Here is a 21,562-nt window from a genome sequence, read left to right as displayed (position 1 = left end):
AAACAACCCCAAAGTGGTTATCCTATTTTAGTATCCAACGTCAGCATTTGTTTCTGGAAGTTTACTACAGCCAATTCAAATTACTCTTAATTTAATTTAAATTAGAGTGTGATCTTACCCTGCTGCGTGGAATTGCTTCCGTCTTAATAGATCAGTGTTGGGTCAGTAGAGCCCTCCGTGGTTTCTGATCCTCTCTCTCTGAATGCTTTTTGGGCAAGGTAGAGGCGAAGATCGTTGGATCTCGGATCGCGAGTCCTCAGTCAACCATGGAGTCTCTTTTATCTGACCCCTGCACATGATCTCCCATCTCGTCGCCATTTGTTATGGAAGTTTCCTTTGCAGCAGGGGGGGAAATTTTCAGTAGTTTAGTAAATTGAAACAAATAAGACAGACTGAGACTAAAACCAAGTTGGGTTTTTGTATTTTATTAAAAAAAGATATATTTGCAAATAGGATCAACATGATTTCACAAAAGGCCGCAGCCCAGTGTGGAGTCAGTTTCTCCAATGAGTGAACAAGAACACCAGGCTTATATGCATCTTCAGAGTGACAACACACACGCACTTGGATTTTTATGACGCTACAATTTTGACAGGCAATCTGATACACATGAAGACAATCAGATGAATACAAGAGACATCTTGGAGTCATCTCACCTCCTCCCTGTACGACTGTCACCCCCCCAGTTATATCTTAACTGGCATGGGAAAACATGAGATAGTTTTAGGGTGACCTATCGGTTCAGACTAACAGCTCACAAAATGTTCCAGACTTGATGTCTCACAAAGTTAGAATCAAAATCTACATGTGGAAAATGAGATAAACTCTTTCAGTATTTGTGAGAGAAGTATGAATTAAACATAAAAATTTAAGGAATTGCGCTTAAATATAATTTTCCCATTACAATCCCAAGTTGGAGACGGAGACTGGACGGTGAGGCTGGGAGAATGCAGACACAGCAGAGGAAGCAGCAGGTCAGAGCAGGAACTAGAGACAGACACAAGGTAAGTATGAGCTCAGGAAACACACAGACAATACTGGCGTTTAACTAGAACTGAGAGCCAAGTTACCACATAGGTTATAGATAACAAACTGGCACCAAAGAGGTGATCAGCCTGGGTTTAAGTATTGCAGGAGTGAATCATGTAGATGAGCTGCAGCTGTGAAGACCAGCTGTGCAGTGTTGAATGGGCCACGCCCCTTGACCTACTTTCCTCCAGACACGCCTTCAGCACTCCAGGTGGAAAAACACAGAACACACAGACAAACAGGGAAACAACCACCCAACTCAGGGTGGAGAGAGAGCAAACCATAACAAAAAGGACATTTCTCAGTTTCATTTCTATGGTTGTGGTGGTTGCATGTTATTAGTAGTATTATTTTAGTTATCACTTTACAATTACTAGGATAGTTGTCCTATTCTTGACATATCGCACTTTTAACCATCAATATGACCAAATATGTCATTGTATTGAAGATAAAGAATCTTGTATATTTATTTCTTGTAACAAGTAAAAAGACACCAGGAAGTCACATGTGTTTAATGTTTGATGTTTTTAAATTATTTTAGGTTTTTATACCAAAAACGTAAAATGTAATCACATTGGTGGGATGTCTAAGTTTGAATCTGTTCCAGATCTTACCCTGTCAATATTTAAATTGTCTTTGCAATTAATACTAGGCTAATTGAAGAATTTATTTATTTTTTAAATGCAGCTACATTATGCTGATACATTATTATCCATAACTTGGCAAAGACAGAATGAAGTGGGTTCCTAAATCTATATATATATATATATATAAGCCTAAAAGAAAATAATAAACTAGAAAATTCCGCAAGAAATTTTGACATTGTGCCTACTACTGAATAATTTGACATGATGCATATAATGTTCACCTAAAAAATAAACTATTGCAGCAAATCGGCACACTTAAGTCTAATACAGACGTGTACATGCAACACCTTTTGAAGTTGAAATCAATCCATGTAATTTGTCTTTAAAATAAGTCAAATAAGCAGTTAATGTAGACAAGTGTAGCAGCAGTACATGTTGAGCTCAAATGTTCTGATACAATTCATATAAACAAAATGAGTAACACTCCACAAAAACTCCCTTGCTTTAAGTAGTAATATCTGTTATGTTTAGCTTTATAAGATTGTGGATATTATTTAGCCGTGGCTATCCCCATAAACCCAGTATACAAGAAATTAAAATCAATGAGGTTCGGGCAAGACAACATGTTTACATCCCTAAATAAATAATTTCCAGTATTCCCTTCTAGTTATTTGCAGGAAAACACCCAAATAAAGCAGCACCCTGGTTTAAACATGCCACCACAGCAATTTAGACCTTTATATATGTAACATGCTTTTCCTACTATGACAAGTCAAAATGTCATATGTCATATCACACTAAACCAGTAGCATTAAGTAAGTAAGTAAGTAAGTAAAGTTTATTTGTAGAGCGCATTTCACAGATAAAAATCACAAAGCGCTTTACAAGATACAAACACATCAACCTGACCATACATATACAAACATACAATGTGACAATGGGGTAGACAGGGCAGGAAGACTGGGTATTAAGAAAATACAGCATGACATGAGGAGAGGGGAGGAGAACAAGGCAACTCCCAGACTATGCCCCTGATAGGGGTACAGTGTGGGAACAGGGAAAAAACACCTCAGCAACATAAGCACATAACCAATACAAGAGCACATAAGACACGCAATGGGGGAGGGGAGTGTTGGGGTGGAGGTAGTCCAGCACAGGCAAGCAGCCAGCACAGGCAAGCATCATGATACATATCTAGATAAAACAATTAAGGTTAAGCATTCTGTTGGCTATTGGTGCTACAGACAGTAGATACAATGTTTGTTAAAAGCCCTTAACAACTTGATTCAAGATAATTTTAAGGCCTGCAATTTGTAAAATTGATTTTAGGACATATTTTATACTACAAATTATGTCAAAGTTAGAATGATAAAATACAATACCAACAATTAAGACAGAACACATTTTTTTGGGATTTTTGTTTATTGCCTAGTTATGTTCTTTATGAATACATACATTTCAGTTGCATGTCCAGACTTTTATTACTGGGGTGGCCCAAGTTGGGCACCAATTAATGGCATGAAGTGTGAGTGGGCACACACAAACACTTAACAGATGATAGACCTACAAATAACAACACTGTGGCAACACACAAATGTAATATAAAGCTTCCAAACTTTATTCCTAAAGTCTTAAAGAAAGTGTAGCTCCAATAGTAGGCCACATACTGTACATAATAAAACGATGCACATTAAAAAAACAATCACAGTATGAATTACCAACAAAATAAAAATAACAAAACCTGTGTGGACAAAATATTATGCCAAACTTAAAATCTACATACAACACAATATAAAGTAAGGTTTTCGCTCTGACCAGGCAGATGGGTTAATAGACCTACTAATCAACAAATGTTAAAGTATGTTATTGTCAAGTTAAACAAAAAATATAAAAAGTGCTAGATTAATGGTAAGTGTAGTTCCAAAAGTCAGCCACATAAAAAAAGAAACAATGCACATTCCTAAACAAAATCACAGTTTTAAGTATTAACACAATTAAAATAAGTCTGTCTGAACAAAATTGTGTGGAAAAACATTGTGCCAAAATTAAAATCCACAATAAAAAAAAATATATGAACTACTTCCCACATGTGACAGGGTAGATAAATAGCCATACCAATCACAATACAACATGTTTAACAATGTTAATGTAAAGTCAAAAAAAAATTATTAAATCGAAATTATTGAATGCTAGATAATTGGTTATCAACAGGTGAAGTCTTTAAAAAAATTTTGCTCCAAAGGTAGGCTGGATGCAGAATAAAACAATGCACATTCAAAAATACAGTCACAATATAAAGAACAAAATAAAAATAAATCAGCCTGTGAAAACAAAATACCATAATGATAAAATGGTACAATACTTAAAATCTAATACAGATGACCACTTCCTGATACGTTTTAAGCTGGCAAACAATTTACTACAGCAAATCAATGTCCTTATGGAGATAGTGTCCACAATTAATCACATTCACACACAAGAACAGAAGATATTAATTCCATTTTTCACCATTACCCTTATCTGTTCAATAATGTTAAACAATGTGTGCTCAATAATGTTAATGAGATGTAATAACAAAAAATAATAGTTGAATGCTAGATTAATGGTTCTTAACTGGGATTTGGGGTATACAGGCCTCCTTGATTTCCTTTTCTTAATTTTAATAAGCAATGGTTTCACTGTGAGTTGTACTTGTAGATACATTTATAACAGTCAGGTAAATCTGCAACAGATAACAAAAAAAAATCAATAAAAGTGGATAACAAATGTTAAAAAAAGATTATATTGCATAAAAAGAGTATAAAAACATATTTACAGCTAGGGCTACAGGATTGACATTCAACCCTATAATTTGTCTTACATGTCATTAGTTTTTATGAGGTGTGTTTTTCCATCAAACTGCCCTCCACACCTTTTTTTCACTTTGTACAGTTCATGCGTCAGTGCTTGTGTATACACTTAACTAATATATTATATTTACACTGCAGATAAATGAATAGGAGAAAGTTTGGCAAGTTTTCCACATCCAACAACAAAATCAAAAAACAAAAACTCCTTAAAGTGGATGAAAAATGTTTATAAAAGATTAAATGGCATAAAAAGAATATAAAAAACAAACACATACAGCTAGACCTACAGCATTGGACCCTGCAGTCTGTCTTACTTATCGTTTGATCATGTTTTTATGAGGTGTGTTTGAAATTCCATCACAGTCAGTTACTGGATACCACACTTATTTTCACGCTGTACAGTTCATGTCTCAGTGCTTGTGTTGCACTTTTGTGTCCAATCAACTACCTTAGTTTTCATACTGGATGTCATATGCCAGGAGTCCATTAATCGCAAAACCAAGGTAGAAAGAAACCTTTTCTCTACTGAAACCATGTCGTATTCCACCAATAAGAGCAGGACGAACAGGGATTTTCAGTGTGCCATAATTGGCGAACACCTGTCCTTCCTCAGTGATTCCAGTGACTCGATGAAGGCGACTAGTGATTTGCTGTTCCTTAAATATGTCGCCATTCCACCACAGTTGTGCCAAGATATCACGAGGAATTTTAGGCAGAAAGGTCTCATCCAATTTAGGTTTAGAAACAAACCTATCAAGTCCATCTCCTTTTCCTAAGTAGAAGTGGGCAATAGTGCTCCTCTTTCGAAAGATTTTTGACAGATGTTTGCGGGATGAGTTTCGAATTGCTTTCACATAAGTCAATATGTCAATATCGGTGTTTTTCTCAGTTGGACTTGGCCAGAATAACAACAGAGCCAGGTAGTACGGGTCTGGGAAAGGATACCGAAGTCCTACATCTTGCAGTGTTTTCAAAAGTAAATCAGAGAGTTGGCTGTAACTCTTGATATGTTTAGATTTTGGTTTCAAAAGGTAAAGAACTATGTTTGACAAAATGTAATTGATTGTTTCCTTCGACTTTTGTTTTTTGTTGAATTTTTGTAAGAATGCATAGCATTCTGTGATCCTCTCAATCTCTTCTGCAGGTTTGTCCAAATGTTGAAGAATCCCTGGAAATGTATCTGCTTGTTTCTTTTCAAGAAACAATCTTCGGTCTTCAATATCGATTTCCAAAATGAGATTAGGATTGTTTTGCCGTTCTTTTTTCATTTCTTCTGGTGCCGTGCAAAAAAGAGTTCCATACTTTTTAAAAAGACCACAGACGGTACGATGATTCTTTGAATCAAATTCTGAATTGTTCACTTTTGTATACGTGAAGTAACGGTTAACAAGGTCAAATGTTTCTTTTACTTCAGTTTTCAAACTGAGGAGAAACGGTTCATGCTCTTTTATGATCTCCACGTATCTGTTGTTAATCTCATTCTCTTCTTTATGCACGCTGGTGATTGGCATTTTTTGTTGAAGGAAACTCTGGAAGTACTTCTTCCTCATCGGATCATTTCCCTCAAAGAATGGCAATCTGCTCAATATGTCAAATACCAGAAAGGCAATTTCCAGCACACCCACATAACCATAGACACTATATGATTTTCTTTGGTAGTCATCTGATGCATCATCAGCAACATCCTCCTCTGGTTGGTCCTCTGTATTTGCCAGCTCTTGAGCCCTTTTAAATGCTCTGATAGCATTATCGGCTGTTTTAATGTTTGTGTTTAAGTCTTCTGGATTGTGTGATGTTTCCTGCTTTTCTCTTTTGTTGTTAGATATTAAATTGCTTTTGTGAATCTGCCCAATTGTGTCCAAAGTGAATGGGTTTTCTTTAATGTTCTTGGCAGTTTCAGCCCATTTTGTAGCCTCTTGGAAGTCACTCTCTTTGATATACAAATATCTCGCCAGTGCCTGAGGAATAGATGCACTTGTCAAAAACCTGGATGATGCTTTCACAAAGATTTGTTGGACAGTTTTCTCCCTTCCTGGTTGTGGATTTTGTCTATGAGAGGAGAAAATAGTTCTCTCCCTACTCCATCTTTCTGCTGCCTTTCAATCAACATTTGTTGAATTGAGTCTCTGTGTTTGGCAACTCCAACATTGAAGAACAGATCACAATGAAGAATATCCATAGTGATATCATTTACTTTTAAAAAGCAGCTTCTCTCCAACTCTTCCAGGCATGCCGATGCTATGCGGTGATGAAGGATTCGGATCCCTTTGTATCCTCCCCATTCTTCAACTTTGTCTATGATGAGAACGTTTGAATATCGCTTCATTCTGTCCATTATTCTGTAATCACTATCCTCTTTCCAGTGAATCATTTTTATCCCCAAAAAATCTTCACAGAGTGAGAGAGAGATTTCAGATGCTGCCACATAGGTGTTCAGTAACGCTAGGAAGCCAAACAGTTGGGCTTCCTTTGAGTTGAAATCAAAGTTCTCTAGTGTGTCACGGGCAAGTTTATCAATGTATTTTTTGTCAAAATTGCTCTTCATGATCATGAAGCTGTAAAAGTGTTCAGGTTTTTCATGTGTTATTTCGAGCTCTTTGAGTTTTTTCTCAAAATGATTTTGTTCTTCTTCAGTCAGTGAAGCAGTAATGAATTGACTTGGATTGTGTTGTATGTATTGCTCCTTTGGGTTATGGGAACGAACACAGTTGAGGATGATGACTTTGCAATTTTTTTCCACATTTATGTTACAGTAATCCTCTACAGCTTGACGGATGCTGCTTACAAGTTCATAATGATTCTCTGTTTCCTTCGAGTCATCAACTAACAGCAAAACTGGAGAAAGTCTCTTGCTTTCAAGATTCATGAGTTTAACAACTTGGATGGCAACGTCTGCTTTTGGATGTGTATTGTCTTTCAACACGGCACATCTGCACTCTTGACGAAGATCCCACATCAAATGCATTGCTAAGGTGCTACCACCACAGCCTGGGTGGTGAAACAGATTGAACAGAATGCACATGTCTTTTGAAGCTCTCAACTGAGACGTAATCATCTTCTTCACATTTTCATACTTGTCCCGCTTGACAAATGGCTTGTCTTGGTCTTTGTCACAGAAGTAGAAGTTCCACCATTTCACTTTGCCTCCTCTGTAGAATTCTTCCTCAACTTTGATTCTGAAGTCATTAAACTCTGAACTTTTTTCATCATAAATGTTTTCACACTGATTCAGACATAATACATCTAGAGCTGTCAATAAGTCTTCGTCCTTCTGCTTTAGAACAACACAACTGGAGTCAGAAGAGGGGAGCAGCCTTCCAGATGGCTGATTGAATGGTCCCAGTGCCATTACTGTTCCATTGACCTCGCTGAGGGTCAGCTCACATATAGATCGTGGGTCGATGTCGGAGCCACACTTTTCTTGTATCATCTCCCTCCATTTTTCATACTTGCTCCGAGATGCACTAATAGTAATGATGCTTTCCTCTTCAGTCTGTTTTATAAAGGCCTTGTAGATCTCAAAGATTGGGTCTTTCTCAGTGTCTACAGGTGAAAGTAGGAGGAATATGATGAGGCATCTTCCAGCGAGAAAAACCTCAGGGTTGCAAACAAATGAAACCAAGTTTTCTACACCTTTGCAAGATTTCTTCAGCCAGGTGTTATAGTCTAACTCCTTGTCTGAGTCACTGTCAAGGTCATTTCTGCCATTGCAGAAGACCCAGCTGGTCTGTTTGTAGAGATTAAGGCTCTTAATCACTGAGTCAGTCTGCCCTTGATATTGTGATGGGGTGTGCTTATTGGCCACCCTTGATTCACTGTAGGAATGACACAGTCCACCTGGAGCAACAGAGCTGGGGTCAAAGTCTAACACACAGAACAGTTTCAACTTACTCAAAAACTGGAGATACTGCAATTGTTCTGGACTGCTTTTGTTCACAACAACAACAAATCTGCCATAGTTGTCCAGTGAGTTCCCACCACAAGTTAACAAATTCTTTAATTTGACTCCCTGGTTTGGTTCTTTCTTCAAAACGTCCTTTGAGAGACACTGCTGCTTCAGTTGACCTGTATGAACAGTAAAATAAATGCATTATTGGGAAAAAGAAATTTACTTCTGAGGAATTTACTATTCTATTTGTTGTATTAAGTAAAACCAATAATGTGTCTGTCTACCTTCTGACTTCCCTACTACTGTCTGTTGCTCTCTATTTTAACCCTATTGGTTCCTACTAATAAAAAAGAAAACACCTCACAATATAATTAAATAATAAAAAGCCTTGGTAATTTCCTAAAACAGCAGGTGTGTGCGAGATTAAGTCAGAATAAACAACAGTGTGTTCATTGTGATGAAGGAACACAGACGAAGAAGGTTCATCAGGCTTTGAATACACAAGAAATCCTTGATTGTAGGAACATTTTCAGTTTCAGGGTTTTGGAATTTGTTAAAAGTAGTAATCTTAAAGATTTAATAAAATTTGTGAGTTAGTAAGTGTCAGCAAAATAAGACAGAAAACTTAACAAAATAATGCAGATCCTCAACTAAATATTTACTAAAAAAAAACTTTTCAAGTTAATGCATCTTCACTTTTGAACAAATATTTATTTTGATGTCTTACCCGTCTTGTTTTCCAGCTGACGAGCAAGTTCACGCTGATTGATATCTTTTAGAATGTCTTTTGTGACTCGTAAAGCCTCCTTCTCTCCATAGTTGTTAATGATTAACTTAGCGGTGTCGTTGGTGTCCTTGTCCTCGAGTCTACTCCGAGAAATAGGTTTACAGTTGGAGTTAGTGTATTCTTGTAAATAGAAATGAAAACTTTTTACATCCTCTTTTGAAAGGTTGTCTAGGGTTTCCTTGATCTCCACAGTGATGTTGTATTTGGCTTCTGGGGCTGTGGTCTGCAGGAAGAAAGAAAGTAGTGTGAACTTTACAAAGGGATTGTAAAAAAAACTTATTTTTTCATCTTTTCATTTTACTATTATTTTCGAATTGTTCTATTAACAGGCTGTATGCAATATTTCATATACCACAAAGTATAAAACAACAAAAACTTTACCACCACAGTTTCTTTTCTCCTGGCCCCCAAGTCCTTTGGCTTCTGCTGCTGAATTTCCTTCTTCTCTGAAGCTTCTTTAAATGGCAGCTGAGACTTTTCCAATTCTTTTTCCACCAGTTTGTCTGTTTTTGATTCAATTTTGTTTCGTGATTCTGCTTGTTTGGTTTCTATGGCCTGAGCCAGACTCAGTTCAGGTTGAGTGGGTCCTGGAGCTTCTGTTTGATCCGTGCTGGTGTGAACGATGGGTTGCAGTGTCGGTTCTGGCTTCTCGTTCAAATGACGGAGTTCTGCCAAAATCCTTACAGCAGGACCACTTTTCACTTCCATGTCCAGAAAATCCTGCTTCTTGAAGCAAACAAGGCAATCTCCAGACACATCTTCTTCTTCGAGCCGTTCTGCATATTTGCTGTATACCTTCACATGCTGCAGTAACCACTGGGTCACCTGCTCCTTTGTCCAGTTTTTCACATATGCTGGGAACTGTGACTCATGTTGTGATCCTTTTTTCAGACTTTCTAGATAAGCTGTGATTTTTACAGCAGGACCATGTTTTATACCCATATCCAATATATCTGTCTTTTCAAATTCTACTAAACTCTCTCCAGACACTTCTTCTTCACAGAATCTGTCTGCACAAGTCTCATGAACTTTGACCTCTGTCATCAGCCACAGATGGACATCTTCCTCGGTCCATTTTTTAAAAGTCTTTGTTGTTGTCATTTTGGATCAACTAAAAATCAAACAGTCGAGAAAAACATTAAGATAACGAAAGGCAGTTATAAAGTATCAAATCCTTGGCCTTTCAGTAGAAAATGAACAAAAAGCACTTGCACTATGCATTTGAGTTTAAAAGGACCTTAAGTGTTCTCACAGGTTAAAATGATCCCCCAACATTGTGTTTACTCAGTACATAAGCGAAAACTGGACTGTAAAAGGAAGTCTTGTTTGTTCCCAGGTAATTACTAGGATGTTACCATTAAACTTGTAATAGATTACTCGGTAGCCCTTTACATTACTCTTCTGGTAGTTTCTGTGTAATAAACATAAATACGTGCTGCAAAAATAGTACATGCATTGCTTTCTTGCACAGTACTTAGCTTTTACCATGACTACTAACATTGCTGTTAGCGTGTATACAGTCGTAAACAAACAAGTTTTTTAATACCTTAAACATTCTTTTTTAACAAAATTGTTACTGATATAGGATATTTAACATGTTCACTGTCCAATAGATGAACTTACTGCATTGCCTCTATGATGCTTTCCAGTGGATGTAAGTGGATTAATGTGTAATGTCTAATATTTTTCACATTGTTGTTATGTGATGATGTCACTTCTGGTTTGGTACTTCCGGTTCCGCCAATTCATGTTTATTGCAGAAAAGCAGTGCATGCTCTGACAATCCGCTGGCATCCACTGGAAAACCTCATAGAGGCAATGCCATAAGTTTATCTAATTGACAGTGAACATGTTAAAGAGCCTATACTACAACACTACAAGCCTTATTGTCTAATTAGCTTTCAGTATATAATAAATGTTTATGGCTATTTATCTTTGAGAATGTGCAGCATTATGAGAGCTTTTTTGTTTGTTTCTCACTCAGCTCTTACGGTGTGTTCATAAATATGATAATTGTTACTGTGTGTAAGTGTAAGTAGTCTATTGTAAATAAAATCTTAATAGACCTTCAGTTGGAGAGTTTGCCATTGCTAGCCGGGAATACTACACATCCTAGACACCTGAGTTGCCCTAACATTTTTTTGTTCATTCCTACTTGCTTTTTTATTGAATTTACTGTGCATGTCTTTTATATATTTATAATGTAGTCTTTAACGGTTTTTAATTGATTGTAATAAAAAAAAAATGCTTTGTAAATAAAGATATTATAATTGTTGTTGAAATTTTTAAGTGCTGAGTTTACAGCTAACAGCAACTTAATGCAATATTGTCTGTGGCTTTTGTTTGATATCTACTGTAGCTAGCATACTAAAGACAACAAGGCCCAAAGTCCTAATTATCTGACTCCAATTACTCTAATTCCTGCGCGTCTGTTGATGGGACTTATGACACCAGAACTCAAAAAGCAAGACCTTTTCTTGCAGGGCGGTGACCTCCTCTGTCTCTAGGCAGAAACTATCTTCATATACCACACAAATCAGGGTTGGGGCTTCTTTGTGGTGTAACAAACTTCCTCTTCTTGTTCTCATAACCATTAAAAATACACATTTATGCCATATGAAGCCCATACTATTTCCATGACTTAAGCTTTAACCTTCTGTGCATCAAGAGATCACCCGGAGTACTTTTAACCACTTCCTCAGTTTGAATGCACACAGCTCTTTTACAACGAGCACATACACACAAACCCTTAATAAAATATTCATACAATACATTATGAGTAGTTAGCACATATTCATGTTTATTACACAAAACTTACAGAAGTGTAATGTTAAGTGCTACTACTTGCGAGTTTGATGGTAATATCCTGGTTATATCCTAGGAACAAACAATCTTCCTTTTACAGTCCAGTTTCAACTTATTTAATGAGTAAGTATTCATGTCTTTCATAGTTATTTTGTGAAACCGTTATGGTACAAGTTGGTGTTGACCGCACAAACAAAGTGAGTAATATATTAAAAGATATAATTTTGTTTTTAAATCCTTAATTGTATGCTTTACTTTTCTTGCCGTCTGTGCTTGTCAGCCACCACCCATTCTGATAGATAGTGTGGGGTTCAGATACTACACTTACATTTCTGTGGTAATGTACAGTCATGTCTACATCTGAATAGTGTTAGAATACTGTTTTACTCTACCTCTACCTTTACTTCACCAACTGATACATTGAGCCATTTCCTGTCAGAAGTTTTTGACACCTAAATAATAACCAAGATGATACCACAGCAGCTGACATATTTACAATTCACAATGTGAGATTTAATGGAAGTCATTGTTCAGTTTTTACATACACAAAAGCTTATTTCAAAGCATACAAAGAATGAGCAGCCAGTTAATGTCTCACCTTTTGATGTTCCTGTATGTCTCACCAGACTGGATTTTAGCTGCTGGTCATCTCTCCTGGAGAGGTGTGATGTTATTCTGAACAGAAACTGACCAGTCTTCTATTTACTAAAACCTTTGCTGAGAGAAATACTGCACTAAACACTGGAAGTTATATGCGTACTGTCTCTACTTCCCTGTTGCACCACTTCCGTGACAAGCAAGAATGTAGCCCACCCTCTTTTTTTCTTTAACTTTATTGAATACAAAGATTCACACAGGCAGTTGTATAACATTAGTTCATTACAATACAACTGAGAACGCCACAAATACTGATCAAATCTAATCTAAAATAAACAAACCTAATAAGTGAGAGAGTATTGCTTAGAACAGTCCCATAATGTTTAAATGCTTCAAAAACAAAGAGAGATTTTAATTCAATTAATAAATCTGTTGATTAAAAAGGAACATTATGAGGACTAAAGATGTTTGTGGAATAAATTTGAGTTTCATATGTAATTTATTTATCATTCATTTAATTATCAAAATCACATTTTCACAGAAACTCAATACCACAACATTTTCTAAAGATTGCAGAGGGGTTTTGACCAATATACAATACATGACTAACCATTTTAGCTTTAAAGTGCCATTTCTTATGGCTGTATCAAACCATCAAGATGTCATATGCATTGTTGTATACACATTTCTCCAAAATGTTGTCCAGTGTATATGATATAGTTGGACAATTTCGGACCTTCACTTGAATTAATTGTTTTATGGGGAATCACTTTTAAAATTTAAAATATTTACATATATCACACCCATCTTTTAAATTCTATCCTTTTTGCCAACCAATTTATTTATTATTAAGCAAATTTAAATAAGGCAAACACATTTAAGAAATACACAATAAAGAATTATTAAAAAAATAACTGAAATGACTTAAAGAGTTAGAGGAAAGGGCAGGCTATATCTATCCTAAACAGTAACTTCTGCAACTTTGTTGTAGCTTTGTGCCATAACTAAATAATATTTTGCTGTGTTCTGTTTGAACTGCCTTCTATCCGAAGAGCATCTATTTGTGATAATTTAATTTAAATTATACTAGCATTTTCAGGTCATTTCAGAAAGAGAACACAAAACAAACAGGATAAAGGCAGAATCTAATCTTTCTATTGCTCTTTGGTTCACCAAACAACTGAATGGTACAAGACAGCCACCCTGTGGACATCAATGGGATAGACTTAGTTTTTGGTGTCTGCAAACATCTATGTGGCTGAACACAAGAGTAGAATAATGTTTTGCAATAAAACCACAATGTCGCCAGTGGAGAAGACCGTCTGGTTAATGCAGCAGTTAAGGCATTGTATATATCTATATATAGTGTTTCAATAGAACTGAACTTACCATTAAGTCATTAATTATATATTTTTCTGTTGCTATAAAACAACTGAATCTGTATGAAATAGAGTTTAAACCACCTTATAAATGCTACCTATATTTATATTATTTAGACATGTATTTTACTCAGATATGTTATATAGTGTGTTATATAGTGTGTGTATTCTGTGGGAAAGGAGTGAACATTTAATGATAAGAGCCATAGGAATGTGTGTACTTATGCCTGGTCAAAAGTTCACGAAGAACGGAATAGCAAGAACGAGACAGGAGACATCTGCCTGACAGGGGGCATGGAGACAGCAAACCCCCCCACATCCTGAGGACACAGAGGAGGACTGAACCCAGAGAGAGAATAAAAAGGATTGGAACTTCGTAACTATTGCTCATAACTTGGTGGACACGACCAGTCACACTTATGGCCTGCATGTTTTGGCCAGCATGTGTATTTGTATATTTTAAAATGCTGTTACTAAAGAAGTGTTAACCTTATTTAAACGTCTCAGTAATTCTTCAAGGTTTCTGGTCTTTTGGGTCATCACGAACAAATACACTGGAGATTAGAATTTAGAGAGATTATTGGAGTCAGATTTTCTGGCTTTTGAGGTTTCCACTTTTAATATTAATCAGAAACTAAAACAGCACAGCGGTTTATAATGACAGACTTTTACAACTCTGGAAAGTTATAACTGCAGAAATAATTTTATTTTCCGTAGTGACAATCACAAGGTAAACATTATATACAGGTTATAAAGTAATCTTCCAGGAACATACCTTGGCATGTATTTGATTAGTCAACACAGTCAGATGCCAGTTGTTATTGCATTGCTTTGTGAAAGAACTTTGGCCATGCCAGCAGCTGCATGTCTGTACGGATATATTGGTCCAACATTTTGGTCCAGGCCGAAATATCTCAACAACTATGAGATGGATTGTTCTGTGAAAGTGTGTACAGTTAAAATCAATCAATGAGTCTCATTCTGTTTGGCTGCCACTGCAGTATTAGGATAACTAGTCAAAGCATGATGGTAAATGTATTTTGACATTTACGAAACAAAGACAGCATTTTTTCTTTTTTTTACGTTTTGTTTTGGATGGTGACTCTGAGTTCTCTGTGTTCTCCTCACTTTCAGCAGAACTTGTTTCACTCTGCTTCGTTCCTGTGTGAACAAAAGAATGAATACATTAATGTTTAAGTTACTGTAATGATAAGAAAGCAAATCAATAGTTATAGCCAGGGAAAATACGTTTCGGAAAATATGTGTTTCATCTAAATTTATGTTGATTCAGAAGTTATTGGACCCGTCCAGTTTACAACTAGTAGAACTATTCAGAGGTTATTGGACCCGTCCAGTTTAACAACAAGTAGAACTATTCAGAGGTTATTGGACCCGTCCAGTTTAACAACAAGTAGAACTATTCAGAGGTTATTGGACCCATCCAGTTTAACAACAAGTAGAACTATTCAGAGGTTATTGGACCCGTCCAGTTTAACAACTAGTAGAACTATTCAGAGGTTATTGGACCCGTCCAGTTTAACAACAAGTAGAACTATTCAGAGGTTATTGGACCCGTCCAGTTTAACAACAAGTAGAACTGTTCAGAAATGATTGGACCCGTCCAGTTTAACAAAAAGTAGAACTATTCAGAGGTTATTGGACCCGTCCAGTTTAACAAGTAGAACTATTCAGAAGTTATTGGACCCGTCCAGTTTAACAACAAGTAGAACTATTCAGAGGTTATTGGACCCATCCAGTTTAACAACCAGTAGAACTATTCAGAGGTTATTGGACCCGTCCAGTTTAACAACCAGTAGAACTATTCAGAGGTTATTGGGCCCGTCCAGTTTAACAACCAGTAGAACTATTCAGAGGTTATTGGACCCGTCCAGTTTAACAACCAGTAGAACTATTCAGAGGTTATTGGACCCGTCCAGTTTAACAACAAGTAGAACTATTCAGAGGTTATTGGACCCGTCCAGTTTAACAACCAGTAGAACTATTCAGAGGTTATTGGACCCGTCCAGTTTAACAACCAGTAGAACTATTCAGAGGTTATTGGACCCGTCCAGTTTAACAACCAGTAGAACTATTCAGAGGTTATTGGACCCGTCCAGTTTAACAACCAGTAGAACTATTCAGAGGTTATTGGGCCCTTCAAATTAACAACAAGTAGAACTATTCAGAGGTTATTGGACCCGTCCAGTTCAACAACCAGTAGAACTATTCAGAAGTTATTGGGCCCGTCCAGTTTAACAACAAGTACAACTATTCAGAGGTTATTGGACCCGTCCAGTTTAACATCAAGTAGAACTATTCGGAGGTTATTGGGCCCGTCCAGTTTAACATGAAGTAAAACTATTCAGAGGTTATTGGACCCGTCCAGTTTACAACTAGTAGAACTATTCAGAGGTTATTGGACCCGTCCAGTTTAACAACAAGTAGAACTATTCAGAGGTTATTGGACCCGTCCAGTTTAACAACAAGTAGAACTATTCAGAAATTATTGGACCCGTCCAGTTTAACAACAAGTAGAACTATTCAGAGGTTATTGGACCCGTCCAGTTTAACAACAAGTAGAACTATTCAGAGGTTATTGGACCCGTCCAGTTTAACATCAAGTAAAACTATTCAGAGGTTATTGGACCCGTCCAGTTTACAACTAGTAGAACTATTCAGAAATTATTGGACCCGTCCAGTTTAACAACAAGTAGAACTATTCAGAGGTTATTGGACCCGTCCAGTTTAACAAGTAGAACTATTCAGAGGTTATTTGACCCGTCCAGTTTAACAAGTAGAACTATTCAGAGGTTATTGGACCCGTCCAGTTTAACAAGTAAAACTATTCAGAGGTTATTGGACCCGTCCAGTTTAACAACAAGTAGAACTATTCAGAGGTTATTGGACCCATCCAGTTTAACAACCAGTAGAACTATTCAGAGGTTATTGGACCCGTCCAGTTTAACAACCAGTAGAACTATTCAGAGGTTATTGGGCCCGTCCAGTTTAACAACCAGTAGAACTATTCAGAGGTTATTGGACCCGTCCAGTTTAACAACCAGTAGAACTATTCAGAGGTTATTGGACCCGTCCAGTTTAACAACAAGTAGAACTATTCAGAGGTTATTGGACCCGTCCAGTTTAACAACCAGTAGAACTACTCAGAGGTTATTGGACCCGTCCATTTTAACAAGTAGAACTATTCAGAGGTTATTGGGCCCGTCCAGTTTAACAACCAGTAGAACTATTCAGAGGTTATTGGGCCCGTCCAGTTTAACAACCAGTAGAACTATTCAGAGGTTATTGGACCCGTCCAGTTTAACAACCAGTAGAACTATTCAGAGGTTATTGGACCCGTCCAGTTTAACAACCAGTAGAACTATTCAGAGGTTATTGGACCCGTCCAGTTTAACAACCAGTAGAACTATTCAGAGGTTATTGGGCCCTTCAAATTAACAACAAGTAGAACTATTCAGAGGTTATTGGACCCGTCCAGTTCAACAACCAGTAGAACTATTCAGAAGTTATTGGGCCCGTCCAGTTTAACAACAAGTACAACTATTCAGAGGTTATTGGACCCGTCCAGTTTAACATCAAGTAGAACTATTCGGAGGTTATTGGGCCCGTCCAGTTTAACATGAAGTAAAACTATTCAGAGGTTATTGGACCCGTCCAGTTTACAACTAGTAGAACTATTCAGAGGTTATTGGACCCGTCCAGTTTAACAACAAGTAGAACTATTCAGAGGTTATTGGACCCGTCCAGTTTAACAACAAGTAGAACTATTCAGAAATTATTGGACCCGTCCAGTTTAACAACAAGTAGAACTATTCAGAGGTTATTGGACCCGTCCAGTTTAACAAGTAGAACTATTCAGAGGTTATTTGACCCGTCCAGTTTAACAAGTAGAACTATTCAGAGGTTATTGGACCCGTCCAGTTTAACAAGTAAAACTATTCAGAGGTTATTGGACCCGTCCAGTTTAACAAGTAAAACTATTCAGAGGTTATTGGACCCGTCCAGTTTAACAACAAGTAGAACTATTCAGAAGTTATTGGACCCGTCCAGTTTAACAACAAGTAGAACTATTCAGAAGTTATTGGACCCGTCCAGTTTAACATCAAGTAGAACTATTCAGAGGTTATTGGACCCGTCCAGTTTAACATCAAGTAGAACTATTCAGAGGTTATTGGACTCGTCCAGTTTACAACTAGTAGAACTATTCAGAGGTTATTGGACCCGTCCAGTTTAACAACAAGTAGAACTATTCAGAGGTTATTGGACCCGTCCAGTTTAACAACCAGTAGAACTATTCAGAGGTTATTGGACCCGTCCAGTTTAACAACAAGTAGAACTATTCAGAAATGATTGGACCCGTCCAGTTTAACAACAAGTAGAACTATTCAGAGGTTATTGGACCCGTCCAGTTTAACAACAAGTAGAACTATTCAGAAATGATTGGACCCGTCCAGTTTAACAACAAGTAGAACTATTCAGAAATTATTGGACCCGTCCAGTTTAACAACAAGTAGAACTATTCAGAGGTTATTGGACCCGTCCAGTTTAACAACAAGTAGAACTATTCAGAGGTTATTGGACCCGTCCATTTTAACAAGTAGAACTATTCAGAGGTTATTGGGCCCGTCCAGTTTAACAACCAGTAGAACTATTCAGAGGTTATTGGGCCCGTCCAGTTTAACAACCAGTAGAACTATTCAGAGGTTATTGGACCCGTCCAGTTTAACAACCAGTAGAACTATTCAGAGGTTATTGGACCCGTCCAGTTTAACAACCAGTAGAACTATTCAGAGGTTATTGGACCCGTCCAGTTTAACAACAAGTAGAACTATTCAGAGGTTATTGGACCCGTCCAGTTTAACAACCAGTAGAACTATTCAGAGGTTATTGGGCCCGTCCAGTTTAACAACCAGTAGAACTATTCAGAGGTTATTGGACCCGTCCAGTTTAACAACCAGTAGAACTATTCAGAGGTTATTGGCCCTGTCCAGTTTAACAACCAGTAGAACTATTCAGAGGTTATTGGACCCATCCAGTTTAACAACAAGTAGAACTATTCAGAGGTTATTGGACCCGTCCAGTTTAACAACCAGTAGAACTATTCAGAGGTTATTGGACCCGTCCAGTTTAACAAGTAGAACTATTCAGAGGTTATTGGGCCCGTCCAGTTTAACAAGTAGAACTATTCAGAGGTTATTGGGCCCGTCCAGTTTAACTCCACATAATGTTTTGTTGATGTAGTTTGTCAAAATGTTCGCTTTCTTCTGAGTCAACTATTAAACGAACAGCTCCACGAAAAACGTCACAGCAGTGGGTCCGTTCTAATTGGACAACGTTCAACTTGTCAGTTCTGTCGGGGGAGGGGCGGATAGACCTGCCCCAACTGCTAAAAAGGAAACACTGTAATATACAAATATTTAGGAATATTTGATTATGAACAGCTAAAGGACAAGTTGCACGTTTCTTACCATTGTCACTGTCAAGCTGAGAAGCAAGATCACGCTGATTAATCTTTTGGAGAATTTCCCGTGTGACTGATAACGCATCTTCGCGTCCATAGTATTCAGCCATTAACGTAGCGATGTCTTTGGCGTCCTTGTCCTCCAGTTTGCTCCGGGGAATGGGTTCAAGGCCTTTTGCCTTGTGATTATTGAGTTGGAATTTAAAAGATTTTAGCCTTCCTTTCCCAAGTTTATCCAGGGTGTTTTTAATTACCACAGTTGGGTTCTGCAGAAACAGAACAGGAGAAATTAGTTGGACAGGTTCCTTTCATATCTGTTTATGCATTTTAGCTATTGAATTTCTTCTGCCTGGCACATATTACGTAGTTAATATGTTTTTAATTAAACTACAAATACAATGACAGCAATATGTCTGTGCTGTTGTTATACTCAAAAGACACATCAGCAGTCAGTATGTTGTATTTCTATTTGATATACAAACAAAGAGTTGTATTCCTATAGGCTGTTTTATGCTTCTGCGTCAACTCCACGCCGTAGCTACGCCGTCGCTCCTACGGCGTCGTGACCCTTTCGGAGTTCTGCGTCGGGGTTGCTTTGCATCACGGTGCATTTCACCACCATAAGGCTAGGGGTTGTCACCTGTGTCTGTGTCGCTCACCACCAAAACGGTACTCAGAATGGCAAACACCCATAGACCTTTGTGCTAAAATATGAATCTTATTTGTTTGGCCTTTTCTTGCTTTGATTTTGTCAAAAGTATCGAGAAATAGACCCAGTAAAATCCATGATTGACCTAGTTACTGTAACCAGAAACGGCGATGCAGAGGGGTCTATGGGGGTTCGCTGCAGAAGCATAAATAAGCCTTAAGTCTAATATATCTTTGTGCAAGCAATTACAACTTCTCCTGTCTATACTTCTTTAATGAACCTCTCTGTACTACTCTAATGAACAATAGTTGCCTTCAATATTATCATCATTTTGCTGTTAAACTGTTGTCTTTTTGTTGTTTTTGTGATCATTGTGTTCTGTTTCTGTTTTTCTGATGGTGGTATAGCACTTTGGTCAACTGTTGTTTTTAAATGTGCTCTACGAATAAATTTGGATTGGATTTGGAACTTTGACCTCTGTCAGCCTGTTGTGGACGTCCTCTTCGATGCGTGTTTCAATGTCATCTTCGTCTTCTGTTGATGTTTCAATGACGACTTCTTCTTTAGTCCGTGTTTCAATCTCAGCTGGTGGCTCAGTTGTTGACCGGCTCATTTTGTATCAACTAAAAATTAAATAAAGAAACAGAAAAGTAGCATGAAAGATGGGCTGATGGGCCAACATGGCTGAAGTCTCATATACTGCAATAGGGCAAAATATTATTAGTCATCTCCTGCTTGCTCTGGAACGCCACACATTTTATTGGGAGCTGGAAATTTTCTCTATTTTCTTGAATCTTTTGGTTGCGGGCAGTGATGTCCATTCATCGCTGCTCAATACATTGGAAGCTCAGGCACGTGGTTCATTTTCTTTTCATTCATTTTCATTTTTTCCGATCATCAGCATCAGTTTTATTGGCCAAGTATACTTACATACACAAGGAATTTGACTTTGGTAGGTGTTAACTCTCTATACATAGACAAATAGTAATATAGACACATACTATACAATAGAGACAAATATATACATATTGGGATATATCAACATAATATACAAAATTACAAATAAGACATAATATCAAGACAAGTACACATGGAGTGGGATGTAAAGTGCAAAATATAATAGTGCAAATTAGAGTGCAAGATGCATCATCATATCATAGATGAGGTTATTGTTCTCTTGCCCACGTTGGAGAATGCTTATTGAATGATTTGAATGTGCCATTGGCCTTAATATTATTTTTTATAAATAATAGCCTCTACTTTCAGTCTAAACTTTAACTCATCCATGCCAACTCTCCATGATGTGTTTATACATTGTAAATAAAGATCAAATATAAAAAAGTACTTCAGTCTTTGTTGTTATTTGATAAATACTAATAAAAAGTAAAAATTTACTTTAGGCAAGTAGAGTTTCTTTTCATCCACAAGCCCGACCGGGAAAGTGAAAATAAACGTAACATTGAACTCTGATGTTTCCGACTTCCAACGTCAAAATAGTCATCTCGGACCCAC

The 21,562-nt window shown here is 37.2% G+C and overlaps 1 protein-coding gene across 1 annotated transcript; it reads right to left on the bottom strand.

Moving 5' to 3' along the window:
- Window positions 1–1,121: 1,121 nt before the first annotated feature.
- Window positions 1,122–20,663, bottom strand: LOC114560987 (sterile alpha motif domain-containing protein 9-like). Its single transcript, XM_028586619.1, has 6 exons — window positions 20,526–20,663; window positions 19,409–19,667; window positions 9,523–10,046; window positions 9,082–9,364; window positions 7,217–8,530; window positions 1,122–1,234 (listed from the first exon to the last, which is right to left on the bottom strand). Exons 1-6 carry the CDS (start codon window positions 20,661–20,663, stop codon window positions 1,122–1,124), a joined length of 2,631 nt encoding a protein of 876 aa, XP_028442420.1.
- Between the last annotated feature and the right edge of the window lie 899 nt (window positions 20,664–21,562).

Source organism: Perca flavescens, chromosome 9, assembly GCF_004354835.1.
Source record: "Perca flavescens isolate YP-PL-M2 chromosome 9, PFLA_1.0, whole genome shotgun sequence".
Lineage (NCBI taxonomy): Eukaryota > Metazoa > Chordata > Actinopteri > Perciformes > Percidae > Perca > Perca flavescens.
Note: the sequence above shows the minus strand (reverse complement) of the source record. Positions and strands in the feature narration are given on the sequence as shown.

Bases quoted from the DNA above. Each gene is read 5' to 3' on its own strand.
- LOC114560987 (XM_028586619.1), bottom strand. From the start codon at position 20,663: ATGAGCCGGTCAACAACTGAGCCACCAGCTGAGATTGAAACACGGACT. The intron at 10,047-19,408 runs GTAAGAAACGTG...TAAAAATCACAG, and splicing joins TCAGCTTGACAGTGACAATG to CTTATCTAGAAAGTCTGAAA. The intron at 9,365-9,522 runs GTAAAGTTTTTG...TTCTTCCTGCAG, and splicing joins GGAGAAAAGAAACTGTGGTG to ACCACAGCCCCAGAAGCCAA.